Here is a 26,964-nt window from a genome sequence, read left to right as displayed (position 1 = left end):
CCCGAGGAGAGGCGCCTTTCATCTTCCCGCTCACTGGCGCCTTCACAAACCTCAGATTGTCTGTGAAATCACCCTGCTTAATAAACGCAGAGGCTCCTGGGAACGACAAGCAAGCAGAATCTCACCCTGCAGCATTGGTGCACATACAAACACACATATATGGAGACCAGTTCAACAAGCAGCTGATTGCTGTTCCAGCTATTCATTACAGGGGAAGAAGGGTGATGTTGATTTCGAGTGTGATTGCCCAAATACACTAAGTGTCTTGGTTACAAACAAAGCCCCCATCTTGGATGAGACAGAAGTGGTCTGCTTTTTACGGTGAATTGTTGTGGCAGAATCCACAAGACGTGCATCGTGTGATTTGTTGAAATTTGTATAATTTGTTTGACGTCGAAAATAACTTTAAAGAGTAAACACCCCAATGCTTCCTTTGGCTTATTACTGTTGCCAGGAACAAATACTGTTTTCCAAGAAGATTAAATGGTGCGCAAGCCACAAACAGACAACGATCATTCGTTTTCATTCAAATAATTATTGTTATGTAAATAATCATGCTGCAAGCTTTCAATGGCTGTGTACTACAATGCTACATTTCATTGTAATTAATTTCATTGCATTTTCTAAGAGATTATAGGCTAAATGTGAAAGCTATCATTGTATTTTTTAGTAAAAAGTGCATTTCTGAAATGTAAAACTAAAATTTTAGCAAGTAAGAAATAAAGTGCTATTGTTGTCTTAGACTACGGTGTACTTAGGAAAAATTATTTGAATAAATAGATTTTGATTTCGGGGAAAGAGTGTAATTAAATGCAGATATTTTAAATGTAAGTACAGTAAATGTCAAAGCATGTATGTACACAATCATTAAAATACTGTATGCATTTGTTTCTTATTAAGTATATATTAGTTAAAGACATCTGGTATAATGTTTCATATTGATATCTGTAATAACATTTGAATAGAAGATCACTATAATGCATTGTAGAGACCAAGAATGAGGCTACAGCATTACTAGTGGAAATTACATTGTTTTAAAATGTTTGAGTTACCTTTACTTAAATATATTAAGTTTGCTTAAGTTCATACCACTCAAATGGTTTTAGTTCACCCTATACTAGTGCATATTTCTGCGATTAGTGACAGCACTAATACCAATAACTCATATTTTTACTTGTGGCTGTGATTACTTAGGCTATATCAAGATTTTCCATTGTAAAAAAACTGTTATCAAGAAGCATGTTAACTAAAAACTGAATTGTTAATATCAAGATTCATCCTGTTCATTTATAATACTGTAGCCTACTGCAGATTTTAAATTTAATTGCAAAAATCTTGCAAAAATGAAGTTATAATATCAAGAATTGTGGCTGTAAACGTTACCTAAATCAAATGTATTAGCCTACCACAAACTTATTTTCTTCGAGTCGTGACGTTATTGATAATTTCCATTGATAATTTCCATAATTCACTCATAATTCATCAGGAATTGCATTCCTGATATCAAGTATTAGTTTACTATAGCCTAGTAAAAATTGAATGGTTGATATAAAAACTTCCTACCTAGGAGTTATGAAGGGTAAAATCGTCCTGTCATAACTGATTTTCAATAATGTTTCTCTCAGTCAGCGTGATTTCCTCTGTCATAATGATTGACATCTTTATCCAAGCCTCTATAAGCCAATCACAAGTTATAGAGCACGCTCTTTAATTTAGCAGCGCTCTGATTGGCTGAGCGCTGCACAGTTGCACAGTGCTGCTGTAGCAACGGAGCGCGCGCCTTGATTCGGCAGCGCTCCGATTGGCTGAAAGTTCTGTCGTCGTCGCGTGCTTCACGGCATCAAAGGCTTCGTGGTTTTAGCGTGAGACGTCAGAGTAACTTTGAAGTTCGGGCGTCCAGAGGCGAGTCGTGAGGAGGATGTCCACGAGCACGAGGGTTTCAGACGGAGACCGGACGATGGAGCAGCGCAAAGCTCAAGTGTCCAGCCATCCTTTCAGCGTGGAGTCGCTTATATTGAACCACAAACCCAGTAAGGAGTTGGAAAGCAGGCGTGAGGATGTGTCCGGTCCATTTGCTAAGACTGAGATCAGGAATTGTGGTCCGGCTGGAATATCAAATCAATTTATTCAGACATCACCCGTCAAATCGGAATCACCCGAGCCGGATGACTGTACATCATGGGTTATGAACTCCACATACTTGCAATCGCGTAAGAGACTCTTAACTTTATTTGATTTGTTGTAACTTAAGAAATGTTTAAATAAAGCATAATGTTTGTGGTCATAGGGAATGCACGATTTGAAAGGAAAAAGCCATATGCGATATCTTGCTTGCTAAATGCAAGATAGACGATATTCAATACAATAACACTTCAAGTTTATAAACCAATTTGAACTTGATATTTGTCAGAGCACACACAAGCACTTATTCGTGTGAAGACTGTTGCAAACAACAACAACAAACAAACAAACAAACAAAAAGTTATTATATATATAAAATCTTTGGGAGAATTAAAATTATTGAGTTATTGAAAACTATTTCGTTATGCATATTGCTATGCGCATTTGCGAGATTTCGAGCATTTCGATATATCGTGCAGCCCCATTGGTCATGCTTTAATTATTAAAATTATACATTTTGATGCTTCCCTTGCCAACTTGACAATTCATAGTAAAAAAGAGACTCAAACTATATTTGTAAAACAAAGTCTGTCTATTTGTTTAACATTATAGAGAAAAGATTGTTTTGTTGTGTTTAGCAGGCCTAATCACTCCATAATGTAAACTAGTTTCAATTTTTGTTTAACAAATATTTTAAAAAGATCGTAAGAGTAGCCTATTATATAGTTAAAACAAAAACATCCTAAAGTTCAAAATTGTGATGAATTAATATATATTCTTTAGATTACAACATTTCCACAACTAATTAAATGTCTGGTAGCCATAGCTTTATTTTTTATAAATAAGCAAAAAATACATACATATATAGCTGGGGTTATTGCTTTGTAATATAACATAAAATAAATAAATAAATAAAAATACAAATCAAGTAAGTCAATACTTATAAAAGTTGACCATACAAATACAATCAAATGAATCATGGTTTCGCAATAGTAAGTAACCATAATTTAACTATGGGTTTTGAAATTGTAATCAGTAAGCAAAAACACATGGTTACTACACTTTTACTACAATAATGCCAGTATTATTATTATTATTTTTTTTTTGATTGAGACAGTGCATGTTAATGAACAAGCATGACAATCATACATGTAAACATGCCGGATTGTAGCGAAATGCTAATTTCCATCCGTAGTCCCTAGAACTAAAGTCACACTAGTCTAAAAACATAAAATTTACATCTACAATCATACATCATTAAATAAGATAAGCTAGAGCCCATACAATATTCATATTTGTAAGGGAAGCGCAAATAGATAGGCCTGTATTCTATATTTAAAGTGCTAATATTAATAAATCTTTAAAATTTATCCCCTTTGAGTATAAACATCCAAAATGTCATCATGATTATATAAAATAAATGTATTTATAGTTATGTTTAGGTACACTAAAGTTTTGATTTGTGTTTTAAATTGACTCCTCTTTGTACCACAGGCCAGGTAAGTCCCTGTCCTCTCCGCAAGCACAAGACGAACCGCAAACCCCGTACACCGTTTACCACTTCGCAGCTTTTGGCACTAGAACGAAAGTTTCGACAGAAGCAGTACCTCTCCATTGCAGAGCGGGCAGAATTCTCCAGCTCACTCACTCTTACGGAAACCCAGGTGAAGATCTGGTTTCAAAACCGACGGGCCAAAGCCAAGCGTCTACAAGAAGCCGAACTGGAAAAGCTCAAGTTGACTGCTAAACCCACATTGCACCCTAACTTCAGCTTGCCTCTTCCTCTTGGGACCCAGATTCATTCGGCGATCTCGCTATATGGGCAGTCTTACCCTTTTCAAAGGCCTTTATTGCCCGTTGCTCCAGTGGGGCTTTATGGAACACCTTTAGGGTACAGCATGTATCACCTTGCGTGACAGGAAGCTCTATGAACAAATACGGATCGCTGGATGTGTACAGTAGAAAGACAATGTTTACAATGTTTGGGTGTCCAATTCCAAAACAACCAAAACATCTAATCAGGACATTTACCTCACTTTCTACTGACAGAGAGATCAAATTTTACCCTGTGGATGGATAATTATTTTGCCAATCTATCTTTTTCTATTTGTATATTTGTGTCAAACACCATCATGTAATATATTGTAAAAATATCTATTTTGTGTACAAAATATTGTCTTATTTTAGCTGTAATTAATGTTAGATGTTCTTTTATCTTGTTTAAAATGCATCTTGACAAGCTCATTGATCTCTACAGACAGGTGTCTTATCTGTTGCTTCGCTAAAATGGACAGACAGTGTTTTTTAAGGTTGCAGATCTTAAAAGAAATTAAATGGCTAAGCAGTTGATTTATATATTAGATAAATACATTGCTTTATTGAGACATAGATGTTTTTTGAGTAACAGAAGCGAGTTTGACAGTCAGGATGGTATCTTTACATATATATATTTAGCCACAATTTTATATATTTATACTGTAATTATACTTCACCGAAATCCATTTTAAAGATGCCGACATGTACAGTTAATAGTTAAAAAAATGCCATTGACTTCTTTTAAATGGGAATAAATATTGCTTGTTTATTAAATTCATATTTTGCTTTAGGTTTGTGAAGGTATTTTCATTTAGATCATAATCAAAAAGTTGGTTTAGTTATATTTTATGTATTTTAGCAATCTCTTCTTCACGAAAGTTATAAAGTTTAAAATCTGAGGCATGAACACATTAAATATAAATAGTGGGGTGATGAATTATATTTAAATTACATTTACGCATTTGGCAGATGCTTTTATCCAAAGTGTCTTACAGTGCATTACAAGGTATATATTTTTTATAAGTATGTCTGTTCCATGGATTCAAACCCATGATCTCTTGCGCTGCTAATGCAATGCTCTACCATTACTATAATCAATATATCAGTAGGGAAAAGATGGTATCACTTGAGCATACTGTATTAGCTTAAAAATGTAAAAGTTGAATACCCAACAGTGAGGCTATTGAATATTTTGATTGAAATCGATAATACAACATTATAATATTTGATAATGTTATAAAGTTATTGTCAATTTAATTTATCACATTGTCATGGCTTGTTCATTAAGTTGTGGCTTTATATTTATGAGTTACTAAGGGCACATTTTACTGCTTCCGTGTGACTTTGATACAATAAGGAAATAGTTTATGGTCGGCACTTTACTCACAAGCTTCCTTTAATCAAAACACGAGCCCAGCCATGTTAATGAAAGACAGAAGTGCTCAAGTGTTCACGGATGTGTTTTATAATGTCGACTTACGAGAACGCAGTGTTTGTGGGCAATTAGCCTGATCTTGTGTAAAGTCAGTATAAGATGCTTTGAACTTGATGTCCTACAAAACTGTCAAGTTTCTCAGTACTTGTTAAAGTGAAAATGGACTAGTGTTAAATGATGTAACTTCTTTTATTATTCCACACTTTATTCTCATTAACTGTAAGGTCTGGAGGATTTTTTTCTAAATTTAACCTTTATGTTGAGGTCACAGACACAGAAAATATATTTCATATTCGATTAACAACTTGATACTTATTTCCTTCTAATCTTATTAAAGATTTCAACTTGATAACACCAGAAAAATATTATATTACTTAGACTATGTTTAGAGGAGATAAAGAACCCCAGGAATAAAATGACATGGGTGGTTTCCCAGACAGGGATTAGATTAGTCCTAGACTAAAATGAAAACAACTTGAACTGACATGTCTTAAAATACATCAGTGCCCTTTGTTTTGCCACACAAGTAATGTTTTAAGTAAGGCATGTTATTTAAAACTAGTTATATTTCCTAAATAATCTAAGGCCTAGTCCTGGTATAAACTAATCCCTGTCCGGGAAACCTCCCCATGAAATGCAACCAAAATGGCAATGCTGCTGTCGGCGGTTTATTTTTTTACTATCATTGTTTAATAGTCTTACAGTTACTAAAAAAGATACCAGTCGAATTTTTGAAAAACACATACTTATGGTAAAACAGAGGCATATATGACATTTGCCTACACAGGAATTTTAATTAGGTAAAGAAAAACATTAAAGTACAATATTTTAAAGTGAAAAATTAATTTTAAAATATCTGCTATAAGTTTTACAAATTATTTTGGTTTCTGGTACCCTCAAATTAAAGACATAAAAAATCTTAAAAGAAGATGTGGTCAAGCATGGGTTAACGGTGTAAATCAAACCTAAAAAGTTTCAGATATAAACAAAGTCTCCAAGAGGTGGACAATGTCCCAAATTAACTTAATTCACCGTGTGTAATATGTCTGATCCATGATGATCAACTATTTGCACTTTTTTGAGGCTTTATCTGTTTGATTCAGACCTCTGGTGGTTACAGACAGAACAACACCAGATACACATCAGAATAATTGAGGGTGTGTACTTCCTCATGGTATAATACAGTGCTCTTTTGTTTTGATGTCATGTATTTTTTCATTTTCTTTTGTTTAGTAAGTTGGATGGCCTAACAATTTTATTAATAAAGGCTGTGCATGTCTGCTGCATTGACAAAGCAGACCTACAGCCTTGGTCAAAGTATTATCATTATTATTGTAGGACAGGCCTTATGTCCTCAAAATATTTGGCCATACAGTATAATGATGCAGGCATATCTTAAAATTCCTCTGTTTTACTTTCAAGTTATAGGTGCCACTTTATATTAGATGTCTTGACTTTAACTACTGCATACTTACATAGGAAAAATGTATAGATACGTATGTGACCATGGACCACAAAACCTGTCATTTTTTAAAAGAGATTTCTACATTACTATTTGAAACTCTGGAATCTGAGGGTGCAAAAAATCTAAATACTGAGAAAATCTTCTTTAAAGTTATCCAAATGAAGTCTATAGATATAATAGATATATTTACAGTAGGAAATTTACAAAATGTCTTCATGCAGCATGATCTTTACTATATCCTAATCAATAATTTTGACCCATACACTCACCTAAAGGATTATTAGGAACACCTGTTCAATTTCTCATTAATGCAATGGTGTAATGGTGTGGGGGATGTTTTCTTGGCACACTTTAGGCCCCTTAGTGCCAATTGGGCATCATTTAAATGCCACGGCCTACCTGAGCATTGTTTCTTACCATGTCTATCCCTTTATGACCACCATGTACCCATGATGGCTACTTCCAGCAGGATAATGCAACATGTCACAAACCTCGAGTCATTTCAAATTGGTTTCTTGAACATGACAATGAGTTTACAGTACTAAAATGGCCCCCACAGTCACCAGATCTCAACCCAATAGAGCATTTTTGGGATGTAGTGGAACGGGAGCTTTGTGCCCTGGATGTGCATCCCACAAATCTCCATCAACTGCAAGATACCATCCTATAAATATGGGCCAACATTTCTAAAGAATGCTTTCAGCACTGAATCAATATTACGTAGAATTAAGGTAGTTCTGAAGGCGAAAGGGGGTGAAACACAGTATTAGTATGGTGTTCCTAATAATCCTTTAGGTGAGTGTATTTTTGGCAAATACATGTACTTATAATTTTGTTGTCCAGGGTTACATACATTACTCTGCAAAAGTCTTAGGCCACCATCACCAGCTTTGTTGTTATAGCAAAGTTTTAATGTAAAACTGTTAATGTAAATATGTACACAAAACTAAAAACAAAACTAAATGTCTTCTTCAGGCATCAGTCAGTATTTAGTGTGACCTCCCTTGGCATGAAACACATCTTTTTTTTGGAGACTGAAGTCTTGAAGTTATTAGAAATTAGGATTTAATTTTATAGGTTTAAGAGATCCTGCAGCTGCCTGCTATTGCTCAAGTGGAAGGGGAGTTTACCGTAAATACTTGACACTTCAGCTTATACTTTTATACTGTTTTTAATACTACATACACAATTCCTGTATTTTCTAGTTTTATTCTAATAAAGAGACTGAGAAACAATTATATATGATCACTATACAATTGCAAAAACAACAAAACTAATGGGAGCATGGTGGCCTAAGACTTTTACTGTGTGTTATTACATTGTATCTACCTGTACATTTGAAGTATCTGTAAATCTGTATAGTATGTAGTTACACTACTGATCCTATTCCTAACATAACAACCCCAAACCATACCGAGAGTACACAGTAGTTAAAAACACCCAATGTAAAGTGGGACCAAATTATATATATACTATTTTACTGTAGTATAACTGTAATCCTGCAATTCAATCTATGAAAATTGAAATCAGTCCACAGTTAATTCCACATGATTGTCTCATATTCATTTTACTGATCTCCAGCCAAGAATGCCACTGCTGCGCAGGTGGACAGATGGTAACAGACCATCATGTTGTGTATTCTGTTGGAGGAGACACAGAGAGCTTGACCTCTTTATTCATTAACATCCCTGAGTGTGCCTTGCAACCACTGGTCCCAAACGGACAAGCTGCTCCCATCTATATTTAATTCCCCGTCTAACCCCAGCCGACATCTGGGAATCCTTAAAAAAACAAGCGACAAAAGCTCTGTGTTTTTTCATCCCGGCTTGTCAATTGAATGTCTATTCTTGTCGCTATAGACTTCATTAGTCCGACAGTTCGCTAAAGGAACAAGTGCACTGGAAAATTAGACCTTTTAACAGTGATTCATTGGTGCTATTGGTTTTCCAGATACCAGGGTAAACTCAGTTCATACTGATGCATGATGAAATAAAAATACCATACTTGCCATTAAAAGGTAAAATTACTCCAATGTTGGTATTATTATTTTTATAAATTATTATTATGATTATAATAATCATCATTTTTATTATTAATATTGCTATTAATAATAATAATAATGTGCACAATAATAATAACGTGCATAATAATCTGCATAATATTAATAATGATAAATAATAATAATAATTGGGATAACTAGCAGGATGTAATTTTTGTGTTTTGCTGTTACAAAATGTACACTATTATTTATTTTGTAAATATTTAAAGATAAAACAGTACCATTGTTGTTATTGTTTTTTAATGATAATTGTACGTTTTTGCACGATTAACTTTGTACTAATTCTTAGCCAACTCATAAATTATGTTCAAATTCGTGGGTTCAGGCTGGAAACACAGCTAAGCATTAACAACATATTTAGGCCTATAGTCCAAGTTGTTGTAGGAAAGGAAAACATGCTTGCCCAAACTTTGTGTATAAGACAACTTCCGTCCCTAAACAGCTACTGAACCAGCGTTGATCCCCTAACTGCCCACAGCAATTTAAATCAATGCAGCTGCCACCAAATGTGTCCGCCTCTCGCGGGAAGGGCAGACATCCATTCAGTCAGCTTACATAACATGTATGCACATAGGCTTAGTGCAAGCGCAGTGCATTCTTCATGCACTAGGTGAGGTTTGCAAACATACAACATGTTTCATCTATCATATAGTCTAGATGTTACAGCCTTCACTAACTGTAATAGAATTGTTTCCTCCTAGCTTGAGGAAATTCAAGATGCGTTGTTTGCTTTGAAGTTGAAAGCCAATTTCGAGCCAGCACTCGTGAGGAAAATATTAGCTCAAATGGCACTACGTTGCCGTATTGGCCAATTTAGCTGCTATAAACACCACTGGCTGTCGTGCATATACAGTAGTCCCTGGGAAGATGACTTAATCAGATTTCTTTCACTGTGCATGTCTGTGTGAGTCATTCAGGGATAAAAGCTTTAGGCAAATGAGTTTGTAATAAGGAGTTGGCCAACAGATGGCAGTATACCAGCAAAATTGAGCATTTTACAGTTGGCTGATGCATTTATCCAAAACTGACTTGCAGTGCATTACAGCCATTCGTTATATTATATGTGTTCCCTGGGAATCAAACCCATGACCTTCTTTACTGCTAACACAGTTCTCCACCAGTTGAGCTACAGAAATACATTTGGGTTTTTAAAGTTTTAAAAAGTAGATTAGCTAGGTTTTTTTTAAGCCAGCTTGGTTCCAAACTGCATACTATGGTGTTTGTGCAGCATATGCAGTGTTTTTACTTTGTGTTATAGGCCAATTTTGTGTTGGCAATAGACAGTGTTGTAGTCAAGATCACCTAAACCGAGAGCAAGACAAGACCAAGGGCCCTATTTTAACGATCTAAGCGCATTGTCTAAAGCGCACGGTGCATGATCTAAATGGACGTGTCCAATGCCACTTTTGCTAATTTGACGATGGGATAAATGTTTTGTGCGTCGAGCGTACGGTCGAAAAGGGTTGTTCATATTCTTCTAATGAGTAATGCGTGTGTTTTGGGTGTAACGTGCAATAAACCAATGAGATTCTTATCTGTCATCCCCTTTAAAAGCCAGTTGCGCTGGCTCTAATCCCTATTTAGATGACGGACTTTGTAAACTGAAAAACTAAGCGGAGGAAGAAGACCATCCATTTAAGAATAATGTTAAAAAATTGTGTTGTTTTCGTTTTTATTGAAATTTTAATTTTTTGGATTAAAACCTTTAAAAGCCATTTTCTTTCAGTCAGAGAGGTAAAAATAGCAGGCTTTTAATTGCTGTAAATGTATTGATATCCTACACAATCATTGTAATCTCATAAAATAATTTGCAAATATGCAAGAAAAGGTTTGTATTCTAAAAATACAAACAAGAGATTAAGAATTTACAAACGTGTGGAGAGCCGAAGCGTTTCAGCACTTGGACAGCGCCATTGGATTTTTAAAAAGCATTACTTAAAAACGGTTCTCATCTTACAGGTACAGAGTCATCATATACAATAAATCCGTAGGGTAACATTTAAAAAAAAACATTTAAATATAGATGCATTTGTTTAAAGCAAAGCATTCATTTACTTAACAGGCTACAGGTGAAGCAGCTCTTTACGCCTTCTAACGTCTCATAATCTTTTACATTTCAATCCTTTAATCTTTCATATTTAAAAGTGTTTTTGTGCTGCTGCACATCCATGTATGTGATAAGCAGACCCGCGTTGTCATCCCGTGTATAGGCGCATATTACTAATGCGCTCTTTAAATAACAAAAAAACAGATTGCACCATTGACTTTAGACTTTAGAGCAGGTTTTAGTTGGTCAATGGCGTAGTCTACTTTAGTTGCCTCAAAATAGCAATGCGCCAACAATGCGCCTGAACACACCTTGTTTTCAGACCAGAACGCCCATGGGCACAAAATTGGGCGCAAATGCATTTGCTATTTAAACAATGTGGCGCTAAATGTGAAAGTTATCATTGCACCGGGTTGAAACTAGCAAAAGACACTTGAGGGGCCAAGACCAAAGACAGTTGAGACTGAGTCAAGAATAAGACCATCAAAACATTTATGGATTTATGGAATTACATCTTGTATATGTGGGCCTTTTGTATTAATTTTGTTGACAGATTTATTTTTGGAAAAACCCATTTATCTCTTGCCGGCAAAATATTAACAAAAGAAATCAAATAATAAGTTTTTTTAAAAAAAGTTATAACTTTTTTATCCAGTCACATTAATGATGTTAACACATAAATCAGACAATGCACCAGCAATTTAGTGTAATTCCCCTTGTTGTGATCTTGACTTGTCTTAAAATATAATCCTGAATCCTGATAAAAAAATAAAATGCAATGATATTACGCACTGCCCGAAAATAGTCCCCTGCTATTGAAAGTTACCAAAGGGACTATTTTTCGGGCACTGCGAAATATCATTGCGCCTGCTGCAGCCATGTTAAGGCAGCAAAGTCCTTTTATTCCAGAATGTGGGTATACTCCCAGCCATATCTCCCTAGAAAATCATAACTTTTAATTTTCTGTCGGTCTTAGTACACAATGGAACTACAGAAGATTCAAGTTTTAAATAGGAAAATATCGAAACTCTTTGGTTATTTTTTAGCGTGATGCTAATGGTCTAATCAGATTCAATGGATTATGCTAAGCTATGCTAAAAGTGGTACCCGGAGATCAGCTGAATGGATTCCAAAACTGTAAAAATCAAATGTTTAACTCTAGGTGAGCTGGAAAATGAGCCTATTTTCTAAAAAAGTGTAGTGTCCCTTTAAAGCGTAACTAAACCCCTGTTCAGAGCCTGACTCCACCCACTGGCAATATTTGAAAAATGCGAGAAAAGTGGGCAGATCCCAACGGAGATAGAGGGGACGAACTAAGCTCGTACCAAGTGTGTGTTGAGATCGTAACAAGGGCGTGGTAAGCTTGAACCTGCTTACGTCACGAGTTATTCTTTGGACCCAACATCCAATAGGAAAATTCAACTGCAGTAGCCACCGTTCAACCTGAAGAGGGCAGCACTTAGACGTTTTTACACCATATATTGTAGTATTGAAACACTTTATACCCAAATGTCAAAAAACTTATTAAAATCAATGAACAGCAATAATAAAGCATCATTCTTACAGATCATTAACTAAAAAAAGTTGGTTTAGGGTTTAGTTACTCTTTAAGGGCTGCACGTAAATAACTTTGGACATTTAAATAAAAATTATGTGATTTTCTTGTAAAACAGTAAATTCACAGATAACAATAATGATATTAAAAAATACTACTGTGACTAAAAAGCTTACACATGATGGATTAAACATTAAAGAAACATAAACAAAGGATTTGAATAATCAAAACCATAAGTATAGGGCAGCTCTGTCCAGTGTTGGGGGTAACGCATTACAAGTAACGTACATTACGTAATAATATTACTTTTCTGAAGTAATGAGTAAAGTAACGCATTACTTTTTAAATTTACACATTAATATTTGAGTTACTTTTTTTTAAAGTAATGCAAGTTACTTATTAATTCATTTGATTAAAAAAAGTACTAAATTAAACTGAACGTATTCACATTATGCATATGCATAAAATATGCAATTTTTGTATGCAGAACTTTTCAGTGATAAAACACCTGCAAGGCCTGAAAGAGATCAAGCCTCAACCAAGAAAAAGTAACCTAAAAATAACTAAAAAGTAACGCTAACATTACTTTCCATGAAAAGTAACTAAGTAATGCAATTAGTTACTTTTTTTGGGAGTAACTTAATATTGTAATGCATTACTTTTAAAAGTAACTTTCCCCAACACTGGCTCTGAAACAAACCTTGCGTGGTGGTCAAATAAATGTGTTGAGCACTGTATATTATTGTATACCTATGCAACATACAGTGTACAGGATGCAATTAAAATAAATTTACTGTAAACACAACCACACATATTTTAAATTGTATCACTGTAGTTTTGTGTTTTATTAATGTTTAAACACTGATGTATAGTTCTGATTCAGTATACAAATAATGGTATGTTTTTAAAAATCCATACACCTTATGCACACGTGCATATCATGGTGCTCACGTGCAACAATGCTTTTCTCTGTGTATCCAATTTATCTGAACCCTAAACACAGCCCCAAGCTCTAGTCTACAAGATCAATCAGCCATATGTGCCACTCAGACCTGCCCGCAAACTGCTGCTAAAATAATGCAGTGTGACGCTATTGCAGGTCAGCCGAGGTGCAGAACTACACTACAGCCAGCAGAGAGCAGCAGAACTCATAACACCGCATCACTCCTGAAGATCCTCTATTAAACAAATTAAGGACAGTAATCCACGGATGATCCCTGTTCTTTTCCATGTTTACACTGTTAGACAAGGTAAAGATAACCTGATAAATGTGGCTTAATTTAGCCTATATGGCTTTTGCAAACAATGATATTTTAATAAGATGATTACTTAAACTTTGATGTGAGATTTGTTGCCATGGCAAATATGTGGGCACACATGTTTATTTCTGAATGTCTTATCTATCCATAGTTACATCTGGAGAGAGGTGTCAAGAAAACAATGTAGCAAGTGCCATGTACTTATATGTCTCGTATATAGTGACCACCCTGACATAAAGTAATAACATTGCAGAAATTACATCATTTCTGTTACACAAATGCATTTGCCATAAGTTTTCGTCCAAGGTGACTTACAGTCCATTTGATCAGTACATGCATTAGCATGCAGACCCATGACCTTGGCATTGCTGGCACCAGGCTGAGCTACAGAAAATCCCACTTTACCTCAAAGTCTGTCATGTCAGAACACAAAGAAAAAAGCACAACAATATTACTAGATGCCCCCCCCCCCCTCTCGTTCCGTTTCAGATAAGCTTGTATAGACAATGATGACATAATCATTCTTTCAGTGCTCGCATGATCTGAACGTTTTATCAACACAAACAAACAAAGAAAAGATATTTCTGGCAAGGTTTGTTCTGAATTATTATATCATGTGGGTAAAGAGTTTTTGCAGATGGATTTAGAAAAGCATGAAGTTCATGTCCTCGAGGAGACACGACCAACACTGAGCACCTTTGACACTCACCAAAAAAAGAAAGAAAGAAAAAAGATATCATATTTGATGATCTTCAATAACATGTAGCCTGTACATCTGTCCGATTTCCTGTCACATCTCCTGGTTTTAAAGATAACCAAAGAGCGAGGCTAAACTAGAATTAAAAGGGTGATGCAGGAGTCAGTCCTCCATAAGCGAGTGCAGTTTAGTGTAACTTTCTCATTATTGAGATGCTTCATGTTAGCTGTGGACAAGATAAGTGTTCTTCAATCAGCAGCAGATTGTCCATTGATTAATGACACATTTATTTCTAATAAACTCTGCTGTTCTCACACCAGACAGTCATTTATTTTAATACATCCACATCTAGTGTGCAGATAACCGAATAAAACCGTAGCGTTTTTCTGCGTTTCTCTCCTACCTGCATGTAATTCATTGTCCATTAGGGTTTAATTATTTGCATTTGTTATAATTTGTACTCTATGCTTTTTCCTTGCAGTACCATAAGAAACAATTAACCTCTTTGCTTGTCATGGCTCACATTTAACTCCAAATAAAGAAGCTATATTTTGCATGAAGATGAAGCCTTTTGTTGGAGGACTGCAATTTTATGTATAATTTTATCATGACAATTTTTAGTTTTGCGGTTGTTATTCACATTTTAAGAAAACATTACATTTAAATCTGTATTTCTGCAGTGTGATCTCCTGAAGCCTAATGCGACAAAAGTTGGAAAGCTTTTGGCAATCACGCCATTTTGGGGTACTAACTTTTGCAAATGTGTTCAAAGTGCAAGTTTTTTTTTAAAAAAACGTCTTTTTGCACATCTGTGATAATGGTGGCATCATGCGTGCACATGTTAATTCAGTCTGCATGTGCTTCGCCAACAATGTTCAAAAAATTTTGGCACTTTATAGTCCAGGGTCACTTGTAGTAATAAACACCTCAACGTCTGTCTAAACAAAATGGTTTTATAATTTTGCCATTTTGATTGTTAGTATTTATCGTTTTGTAGAAGAAAGCATATGTGCACACTACACAGTCAGACAAAGGGGGTGTGCACACCAAAACTTTTAAACACTAGAGGACGCTGAATGCCAGCTGTTTTTTCAGTTGAGTGCCAGCTTTCTTCAGCTAAGTGCTTTGGTAGCTGTGATATTTGAGCTGTGAGCCAGTTGGTTGCTGTGGTAATGTCCCGCCCCTTCTCCACTGTGATTGGACAGCTGTGTGAGAACTGACATTGACGAGTGGAGCTTTTCACCCAAAGGTGAATATTTTTAAACTCTCGGTGCTCAGCGGTGAGCGCAGAAAAAACGCTAGCTGCTGGCTTATTTGAAAACGCAGAGCTTCCATTGGAAACATTTGAAAACATGCACCGGCCGCGGGCGTAAAAGCTTTAGTGTGCACGCCCCCTTACTTTACAAAGTAACGTATAGTACTAGCCTGGCATACAGTGTTTTTTGTCATTTTTGTGGATCCATGTAAACAAGGATCTTTTTGACAACGTTATCATGTGTACGTAATACATTTCAAAAATGCAAATGAAAAACTTTTCAGTTCTTTGCTACATTACTGTTGTGCAAATGCAGTCTAATGCCTCGTTCAGACCACCAGCGTCTTTCAATGAGGCGTTTCTAAATCATAAACAAAGGTTGTCATAGACAAATAAGTACCGTCCACTCCAGTAACTGACAGGAGAAGGATGACATGAACTCCACCGCTTCTTTCCCATTGGTAGTATGGTCATCATTTGCATAAAGTTAAACTTTTCTTAACTTTTGCGTCTCTGGACACGCCCATCCAGTCACCAACAGTCACTTTCATTCGTGTTGCCAGAAGTCGCCAAGCTTCCATTGAAATGAAAAAGATCACGTTGCTCTGCTACTGCTAGTCGCTGGTGGTCTGAATGGGGCACAAAGGGGACGGTCCGGCACTCTGCCTGCAGCCTCGTGCCTCTGGCCTAATCACAGCCGTGATAATATAGAGCTATATCACACTCCTACTCCAGCAACATTGCTTAATTATGCATTATGTTTTCATGACCTCATAAAAATTACAGCATGAAATATTTAAAAAAATAATTTGGTGACTGGAAACACCAGTCACACCCAAACACATCTAGCCATCTATTTATACGCAGTACAGTTTAGCATAAAATCCAAATGTACACTTTGGGTGGCCAAGGCTGGAGCTTCAGTTTGGAGGATTCTGGTCTACTAAAAGCACAAAAGATAATAATGTAATAAAATCCAATTGGAAAAATTCCAAATAATGGCAGCTCACTGTGACTTAGGATTTTAATGTTTAATAAAACACCCAAGAGTGTCAGCAAAAGTATCCATAACTTGCAAATCATTTTCCAAGTACGGTGATTGCATGGATTCTGTGAGAAACAACCTGCTATTTAAGCAATTTTAAAAAGTTACCAATGATGGATGACACAACTTTACTTTCTAGATGCTAATAGACACCATTAACCCTTTCACGTATCATTAAGTAGCTATTGACATTTGAAAATAAGCACTTCCAGTCATTATGAGAAATTTGTAACCCTGTCTGTGAAAACCCAGCTAAAATATAAAATATATGTTTTCTACATAAAATCATCTTACACAATGTAAAGAAATTCTATGAAAATATAATGTTGATATCTTTAATATTGACTCAAAATAAGGTCATGTCAAAGATTGAAATCAATGTGAAATCAAACTTTAATGCTCCAAATCTTATCATTATGAGACTTTATAAGATTTTAACCTGGATTTCACAGACAGGGTCACATTTTGTACCAGTTGCATAAATCACACACTTCCTTAGAGAATTGAGCAGCCAAAAGTGCAGACAGATTGATTTTTGGCAACAAGTAGCAGTGCACCTTGCTCTCGACCAGTGCCAAAATCTCTGTCAGCTTATAGAAAGGAAAAATCAAAAACAAGATCTCTTTAATATTTCAGCGTTCCTAGCAAGCGATGAAATTGAATTTCCACCCAAGTAATCTTACAAGTGGCTTTTGGAGATTCTGGTGTATTTTTTTCCAATACTAAACACAGCCAATAAAAGTCAGATTTTAATAATAAAAAAAAAATCAAGATAACTTCTTATCAGATAAAGATCTGAGCTTTAAATGGTAATTTTAATAGCATACGATTTATACTTTTACTGAACTCGATTAAGTCCAAATTATGCGAGAGCAACATCTGAGCAATAGCATTTTCTTTGGGAAAAACCCTGCGGAGGGTCCTGTCTTTCTCTTTTCACAATCAACTGAATATAATTACTGGAATGAAGAGAGGTTAAACTTGTTTAATGCCTTTATTTTTAGTTTCGAGATAAAAACATGCCTCGGTCCCCAGATAACACTTCACGGCTGTACTTAACTCAAGTGGTTATCACCTCAAACAGACGAATTGATTTAAACTAAATACAGAGTGGGTCTGTAATCTGAAGCACCTTCCTCATTAACCCTGTAATACCCTAATGACCAACGGTCCATCAGGCACACACGCGGGAGATTGTCGGAGACGAGCCGACATGTTCTCTGGGACTCGTTTGGGAAAGGTCTGCATTTCCCTCTTCAGTGTTTTTTAAGTGGGATGCGTGTTGTTTGTAATTAAGGTGATCCTCCGCTCCCCGTCGTGACTTTATTTTTAACTCGTCATTATTTTTTTTTTGTCGGTGACATGAATAATTGCCACAGCTGATGGGGAGCCAACTGGGAATTGATCTCAGTACCCAATCTGTTTCCATTATTCTGCTCCACTTCTGCCAGCGCTCTCCCGCCATTGCATACCATTACCGGTGGTGAGCTTCAGTCTTTGTACCCTGGGAGGCTGGTGAAATATTTACAAGAATACCTCCTGAAATCCCTATTTGCTGACAGTTGTGGCACAACGCGTGTTTATCTGCACAACTACACAAGAGCTGTGACATTAGTGAATGGCTGCTTGTTTTGTGGTAATCTTCTAAAGATAACCTACTGCAGCTAGTATACGCAAGTCTTGTGGACAGAGAAGAGGAGCATGAGTTGACCAAACATGTGCCTTGTCTTCCCAAATCACTGACAAAAACTGTATTAAAAAAAGTTATTAACTTTAAAGGCAATCTCGCTTTTAAATTAAACACAAAATAGCACAAAAATGTTTTTGGTATTTATTAATTTGGAATAAGTCCATAAGTGACACATCTTGCACCCAGGGCAGCTTCACAGAATTTTTATAGCTGTAAAGTTTGGCTCTGTTTCCCCATTATTTCATGCCAGAATTCAATGTTTTGCAGGACACATGCTTCAGTGATTTTAAGTATGAGAGATGTTGGGTTATGTGGTTATATTTATAGGAACGTGGCACTGGAATGGAGACACAATCTAAATACAAACATATACTGCACTGTCAGAAATAAAGGTACAAAGCTATCAATGGGACGGGACCCTTTAAATATGTACCATCAGTGTTGGGGGTAACGAGTTACAAAGTAACGGATTACAGTAACTATATTACTTTTTTGGGTAACGAAGTAAAGTAACGCATTACACTAATAATATTGGTAACTACACTACTTTACTAGACTATAGGAACGCGCTTTCCTGCGTTACCCAAGCAGTGTTTGCCTGGGTGTAAAGTTCTGTCTGTTTAAGTGGTGCGTGCATGCGTGTCCCTGTACGTGTGCCGTTGCCATAGAGATTGATTTGACGTAGCTGCTGGTGCAAAGGGGAGCGGGAAATGAAGACGGAGGGTTTCAGCCACTGGGGCGATTCACATTACTTTCAGCGTATTGCTCGAAAGTACAAAAACATTCGTGTGAAATGCACACTATGCCCACACGACAAGTGTCTTTCAACTGCTGACAACGCGATGAGCAACCTGTCTGAGCATTTGTAAGCCCAGCATGGCAATACAACACTTGTGGCGAAAGATCCTGCTTAACTTACCGGTCAGGGCTAAATGCAAGCTCCTCACGCGTTTCATGCCATCACCCGCGTGGGTTTACACAGGGCAGCGAGAAAGAGACATTAAACTTTAAACATTTAACATTCTACTTGAGTTTTTTTGGACATCCCTTTGGAATCACTGCAATCATATCATCAATTTATAAGGTAATAATAAATATAAGCGCAGCGCTTATGAGTGTTCAAACACTGCTGTCCGCTCAGCTGTCAATCTGCCGACCCTCACAAAGTTTCACATTAAATGATAATATATTTGAACAGTCATGGTCCTGTGCTTATTTCTGTCAATGTTCTGCATGAAGATCTTTAAAGGTTTCTACTTACATCACGATTTGCGGTGCGGCCGGTCGCAAACTTTATGTAAAACGGTATGAAATAAATTGATGCTGATGTCGGATAACGGGTCAACTTTTATTTTAATCGCGCGGATGCGGGTTATCAAACAGGACTGTGCATGACTCGTATAAGGAAAATGGAATGACAACATGAAAATTATAAAATAGCCTAACTTGCGGTGTTAAAGGGACAGTTCACCCAAAAATAAAAAAATTCTGTCATCATTAACTCTCCCTCACTTTGTTACAAACCTGTACAAATTTATCTGTTCTGATAAACACGAAGCAACATATTTTGAGAAATGTTAATAACCAAACCAAGCATGAGCCCCATTCACTTCTATAGTAGGAAAAAATAATACTATTGAAGTGAATGGGGCTCATGAATGGTTTGGTTACAAACATTCCTCAAAATATTTTCATTCATGTTCACCAGAACAAAGACATTTATACAGGTTTGTAACAACATGAGAGTGAGTACATTATACAGAATTTTAATTTTTGGGCGAACTATAAATCCGATGGGGTCAAAAATTAGGGTGCACCTAACTTTTGTGCTGGTGCACCTAAGAAAAAATGTGAGCGCACCAGTGCAACCAGTGCAAAAAGTTATTGTAGAGCCCTGGCCGGTCATTTAAAGTAGTCACTCATCATCAGCCGACCCCGCCTAAACCATGTCCATGTATCTATGTGGTAAATTAAGTAATAAGTAGTGAAGTTACTTTTCAAATGCAGTAACTAGTAAAGTAATCTCATTACAATTTCAAGAAGTAACTAGTAACTAATTACATTTTTTGAGTAACTACCCCAACACTGTGTACCATATATGTACCTTTAAGGTACTAATAATGTGTCTTTGAAGTACCAGTATGTTCATTTGGGATACTTATATGTACCCTTTTTGTACAAATGTGTACTTTTTAAAATTTTCTTTTCAATCTTTTGAAACAAACGTAACTTCTGGTAAACTTCGCAAAGAATCTATAACAACAGAGTCCTTTAGAGTAGTTTATATCTAATAACAAGCAAAAAAATAACAAGTAGCTTAGTTCAAATTAAGCTAAAGCACATCAAAAAACTACACTGAGCAAATGTTACTGTGTAAATTGTGTACTATATAATGTATACAATGTTAACTACTGATCGGCTGCCAAACCTCCCTTCACATAGCGGAAGTGAATTCAAAATGTGTTCGGTGCGTCTTCTGAACCTAAATGCATCATGCGTCATGCCAAAACATGCCTGCTGCACACGCGTCGAAAGGGTTTATTATAAAAAGCACTCACATTCACGAAATACTCACACGACACCTAACACTAAACTCTGATTGCACATGAGATGAAGTAAATATCTGGCAAAGTGAGCGTCTCTTTTATCATAAACTCCTTCTGCAGCAGGCACTTATGTTGACAAGACGAGCCACACACATGATGGGCTAAATACATGTTTTGACACCAGCATAGCGGTGATCAATTATCGCTTCTCGTCTCATCTTTAGGAAAACTAAACATTTGTTATTTTCGACGAGGTATTTGTTCCGGAGTTTAGTTAGCCACTAGCCACACCATTAAACAAACCAGTTAGGTTCCGTCCAGACCGAGGGGCAACCTTCCGATTTCTCTGATGAAGCCAATACGGAAGTGACTTACACTGCAATTCATCGACTGGCCGCTTGAGGCTGGCTCCAAAAGGGAGTTCATTCCCATAGACCACCATGTTAAAAATGCCCAACTTTACAGTAGAAAATAATGTGTTTACAGCCTGGTACAAAAAGTGTTTTTGGTCTGGATAGTTACTTTTGCCCTTCATGACAACTGTAAGGGGGTGATTTGTTTTGTAACTCATCCGTTTCAATTAAATTAAGTGTTAAACTTCTGCATAATTAAGGGCGTGGCCACTAGAGTGAGGGGTAAACGGCCACTGCGGTCACTAGAATTGAGCTAGGCGGGCATGGTTTCAGCAACCAGCCACCTCAGCTTCACCCATGTCCTGCCTCTTTACCCATTTTCGTTTTTCACGAGTGATTCGCTGTGACGCGCGGCCAAGATGGCTACGGCAGGTAATGCCTACTTTAAGCTTCAAAAACGATCTTCACAAACCAATTGGTGACATATTTTTTTACAGACTATGGTCCAGACGCGTAACCGCGACAATGCATGTACGTCCAATGAAACTTTAATACTCAATATGTGACCCCAATGGCAATTTGTAAGATTACATTTGTAAATTTTTGTACAATTTGCCTATGCCCCTGTGATGCTGGGGTTACAGAAAGGGTTAGGGGGAGTGATGCACCGAAATGAAAATTCTGGGCCGAAACAAAAAAACCCGAAAATTTAGGATTCACTTGTCTGAAAACCGAAATGTAAGCTACAAAAGGGGCGTTTTCGGCATTTTTTTATTTCTGTCCAAAACTGATATATCCATTTTCGGCCAAACATTTTTTTGTGCCCGAAATTTCGGTACACCCCTATAGTTAGGGGTGGAGTTTCATTATTTAACTGTATATAACTGTACGTTTTTGCACGATTAACTTCATATGAATTTAAATATGTTTGAATTCTTGTGAGATCAGGCTGGTGACCCTGGACCACAAGTCATAAGTAGCACAGGTATATTTGTAGCAATAGCCAAAAATACATTGGGTCTCATTCATTAATCATGCACGAGATGTGCTTACAGATGTTTTCACGACCAAATCGTGATTCAACAAAAACTTTTTCTTCTAAATGTACAAGTGTGCATAAACATACGAAAAACGTACGCAATTATTAGTGAATGAGACCCATTGTTTTGTTCAGTGTCAGCTTCGTGTCTTGTCCTGATCACTGTCAAGGCTTATTTCTGCTATAACAACCTGCTGCCTATACATTATCCCTTACGCGTTGCTAAGGACTTCATTTGGACAACATTAAAGGCCAAATATTGTCCTTTCCTAACAAAACCACACATCAATAGAAATTGTATTATTTCAGCTTTAAAATTATGTGCAAGTCTCATTTTTGTTTCCATAGAGACACAATCTATTTAGCTTTCCCTTTGCTATTGTACACCTTTTAGTTTTGAAAGCAACAGAACAGCATCATATTGATTCGATCAATAAGCTGTCAAAAAATAAAGCTTTTGGTTGAATGAAGCACTTACCTAGAAAACTCATTTGGATCCTTGAAAAGAGATTCAAGGGTCTTTGGACCAAACTTTTATGCTTCCGTTGTTGTCTTAAATACAATGCCATGGTTCCTTTATCGCAGTGGTTCTCAACTTTATTCCTGGAGTCACACTCCTCTGCACATTTTCTATGTCTCCCTTAACACACCTGATTCAAATCATCAGCTCATTAGTAAAGATCACCATTAACTAAACTAAGTCTGTCAGATAAGAGAGACAAAATGTGCAGAGCAGTGGGCCTCCAGGAACGGAGTTGAGAACCACTGCTTTATCACATAATATACACCATGCCCCAATGTTTATTAGTCCATTTAAAATAGCTTGCATGCATATTACTTAAGCATAATTTTTGTATTATTAATTGTATATTTCTCAACCACATTGTTAGAACCGAGCAAAGCGAAAAGCAAATCTGCTTCCATGCGTTGCGCAATGTTTAAGTGAAAAGGACTTAAAATAAGAGTGTCACTGAACATTAAGATCAAGCACTCTAAAGTGAAGTGTATTTCTCTTGAAACCACAAGGGAGAACAGACAGGGAATGTACAAATCAGTGGTTATAGGGTACAGACAGATGCTCCATGCTTTCAGAAAAGTTCTTAGGAGAATAATGACTGGCAGAAGAGGCAGCATGCCTTCTCATCCATTAGACGCACATTTTAGGTGTTTTGACATCTTGTCATTACTACAGAAATAAATTGCAAATATAAAAGAATCTGCTCCCTCTGGCCCTTTGAAAAAGAGATGTGTTAAAGGTAATAGATGGCTAATGTCAAGCGACATTGACAAATTGCATCCATAATCCGCCCAGTTCCTTTAATCTTTCAAAGCCACAAATGGAGCAGGTGTCTCTAGTGACGCAAAACTTGCCAGAGTGCCGCATTTGCTTTAATTTGCCCTTATGGCTTGATATTTAAAGGGGCTGTTGAGTGCATCAACGTTGTGCACGTGCCAGCCTCGACCTTTGACCTAATGGCCTTCTCATTTTTCACATTCTTTCTAAAGGGTTTTAGAGCATCTTATCGCAACCTTAACATGTAGGCCGTGCGTTTCCTTGAGGCTAAGTCATGCTGGCCTATTTAGGACCATAGTGAAAGCTGTTGTTATGTTCATTAGTTGGTCATTGGAAAACTTTATGATCTGTGAAAAACAATAATTTTTCAAGGACTGACATGAAACACAGACAAGTTTTGAAAATAATGACTTTTCGCACTTTTCATCAATCTCAGCACTTGTAAAATGCAGCCTAAGCTGTTCGCCGACCAAAAATTGCAGACCAAAGCTGCCAAAAACACCTGGAGCGTAAAAAAGCGGGGGGCATCTTTGGTTGAGCTAAGTTTGCTTCAGCAACTTTTTGCTAAATGTATCATTATGCTTAAAGGAATGCTTCACTTAAAAACCAACACTTCCATCTTCTGTTTATTGATGAGATATTTTGCAGAATTAGTGCAACCTGCTGTCCCACTGAAACTGTCACTACCGAAACAACCATACTGTAGCTTTCCCACATGTTTCAACAAACTTTCACATAGCATCTTTAGGTTATTATACATAAAAAATTCAAATCCATTTGATTTTCAAAGATTTATTATAAAAAAGATTCTTTTTTCTGCAAAATGCAATAAATCCAAGTTATTTTTCAAAATGCTATAAATCTATTGAATCAATATATAAATGTGCATTCATCTTTGCCATGTTATATTAGCATGTGTTAGCATGACAGAAGCTGAGAACAAGCAATCATCGGCATTTTCCGTCTCCTGAGTGCCTCTCGTGTAAATGATTCGGTTTTGATGGCTAATGTTTCTTTCCCGCCACAGAAAACCACCACAGGTTTATCTATTGCCATTAAAATTATTATTTTGTTTTTGTTTGTTTGTTAATCACAAAGTACAAAGTAGATGAGGAAAACTACGATTCTGTGTGTATTCAACGCGCTGCCATTGTTATTTACAATGTGTGGAATGGTGCCCTGTGATTGGTTAAAGGGATAGTTCGGGCAAAAATGATATTAAAGCCATGATTTACTCACCCCCAAGCTGTCCGAGATGCATCTGTCCATCGTTTTTCAGACAAACACATTTTCAGTTATTTTAGAAAATATTTTAGATCTTTCAGTTAATTAAATGTGAAGTAACGGGGTCCACGACCTTCAAGTCCAAAAAATGTGCATCCATCCTTCACAAAAAAATCCAAACGGCTCCAGGATGATAAATAAAGGTCTTCTGAGGGTAATCCGTGCGGTGCTGTTGTAGAAATATTCATATTTAAAACTTTATAAACCAAAATAACTACCTTCCGGTAGCGCCGCCATCTTCGGAGGGCGGGGGCACAGAGCAGCAGCAGAGTAACTTCCGTATGCTGCGTAAAGTCTGATCTTGAATGCGAACGCGACTAAGATGGCGGCATTGCCGGATGCGAGTTGTTTTGGTTTGTGAAGTTTTGAATGTGGATGTTTCTGCGGCGAGGCTGCGCGGATTGCCCTCGGAGGGACTTTGTTTGTCATCGTGGAGCCGTTTGGATTTGTTTTGTGAGGGATGGATGCACATTTTTGGACTTGAGGGTGGTGGACCCCATAACTTCACATTTGATTAACTGAAAGATCTAAAACATTTTCTTAAAAACACGGCGGATATTGGATTGTGCGTAAAATTAAAAATGTACTTTTTAAAACTGACCTGATACAATACTGATTACAGTAATTAAAAATAGGCGTTTATTGCATTTTGGAACCAAAGTCTTCATTTCCTGATAATTTTAAACTTTTTTCAGTACATATTAAAACGTTTTAAAAGAATACCATCCCAGTGACAGCTTTTGTAACTTTTATCTTAGATTGTAATTTTTTTTCTAGAACACAAAATAAGTTTAGCAGGATCTCAGTGAGGAGCAAAGCAAAATTCAAAATTGCTATCCACACCTTTCACTGTCAGAAAAAAATGTTGTAGAGCTGTACCCTTTAAAAAAGTCCAAATACGTACTATTTACATACAGATATGTATACATGTGGTACCAATATGTACATTTGAGCTAATAATATGCACTCTTTAGGTGCAAAGGTATACTTTTTGAAAGGGTAGTGCCCCAGTGAAAGCTAGGGACCATTTTGTCCACTTTTTTGTGTGTACTTTTCTGTCATACTGTAGATCTTGAATTTTATTCACATTGGAGCACATTCAAATTCAGTTGATCCTGTCCTGTTGGGACCAAACAAGCTGCAAAGTAAAATCTGGCACATAAAATGCAAATTGGATAAAAGAAAAAAAATGCAGTACTGTTTCTTTAAGACGCTGAGTGAACAATGACATAACTACAGCTCATTTGTTTGTAATAGCTTTTTGTCACAGGGAGCTTTGTAAATGTTGTTCTTTCACAGTTGACTGAATTGGGAATATTCTCTGTCTCGGTGGGGATATAACCAAACTCATTTAAGTACATCTCTGCCGCAGGCTTTCCGAAAGCCTATCAACTCTTGTCAGCAAGACAGAATGCAATGTAAGTAGCATTCAGGTCCAGTATGAACGATAGTGGGAAAGAATAAACAATAGTCAACATAATCACACGTCTTATTGATAATGGGGCTTTGTGTGGCACACATGTTGTTGTGACAGGAAAAATCAGGCGACTGGAGAAAGAAGTTCGCGGTTTTCATTCATCGCATGCTTCTCGTAACGGCTTCAGGAGAAATGGGGGAGGGTTTCCATCATTGTTTAAGCATCATTTGTCAAGTATGTTGCATTTTGTATTAAAAATCTAAATTGCAGGCCCTCCCAGGTGTTTTCCATGCAACCACCGTACTACCATCATATGAGACGCTATAAATTAAAAATCTTAAAATACGAGCCAGACCGGGAGATCCGACCTACCGCACTTGTGAATCATTATTTGTCTTGTGATTTACAGAGACCAGTCTTTGTTGTGTCTGCGTCGTGTGTTTTATCCTGCCACGTTGTGATTTCATCTGTCTAAACTCATCCCTGACCCCAGCAGCGACCCGCTCAATGAATCAAGTACGCAGCTCTCTGAGGAATGACAGATTCAGATTTGTGTTGTCTAGGAAATGTTTGACGGAGCTCTGACTG

The 26,964-nt window shown here is 36.7% G+C and overlaps 1 protein-coding gene across 1 annotated transcript; it reads left to right on the top strand.

The window, feature by feature from the left end:
• Positions 1-1,794: 1,794 nt before the first annotated feature.
• On the top strand, positions 1,795-4,727 carry msx2b (muscle segment homeobox 2b). The gene is made up of 2 exons (XM_055181196.2): positions 1,795-2,210; positions 3,616-4,727. Exons 1-2 carry the CDS (start codon positions 1,919-1,921, stop codon positions 4,035-4,037), a joined length of 714 nt encoding a protein of 237 aa, XP_055037171.2. The 5' UTR covers positions 1,795-1,918; the 3' UTR covers positions 4,038-4,727.
• Positions 4,728-26,964: the final 22,237 nt, after the last annotated feature.

Source organism: Misgurnus anguillicaudatus, chromosome 9 (assembly GCF_027580225.2).
Source record: "Misgurnus anguillicaudatus chromosome 9, ASM2758022v2, whole genome shotgun sequence".
Lineage (NCBI taxonomy): Eukaryota > Metazoa > Chordata > Actinopteri > Cypriniformes > Cobitidae > Misgurnus > Misgurnus anguillicaudatus.
This window is presented reverse-complemented; position numbering and strand designations above follow the sequence as displayed.

Bases quoted from the DNA above. Each gene is read 5' to 3' on its own strand.
- msx2b (XM_055181196.2), top strand. From the start codon at position 1,919: ATGTCCACGAGCACGAGGGTTTCAGACGGAGACCGGACGATGGAGCAG. The intron at 2,211-3,615 runs GTAAGAGACTCT...TTTGTACCACAG, and splicing joins CTCCACATACTTGCAATCGC to GCCAGGTAAGTCCCTGTCCT.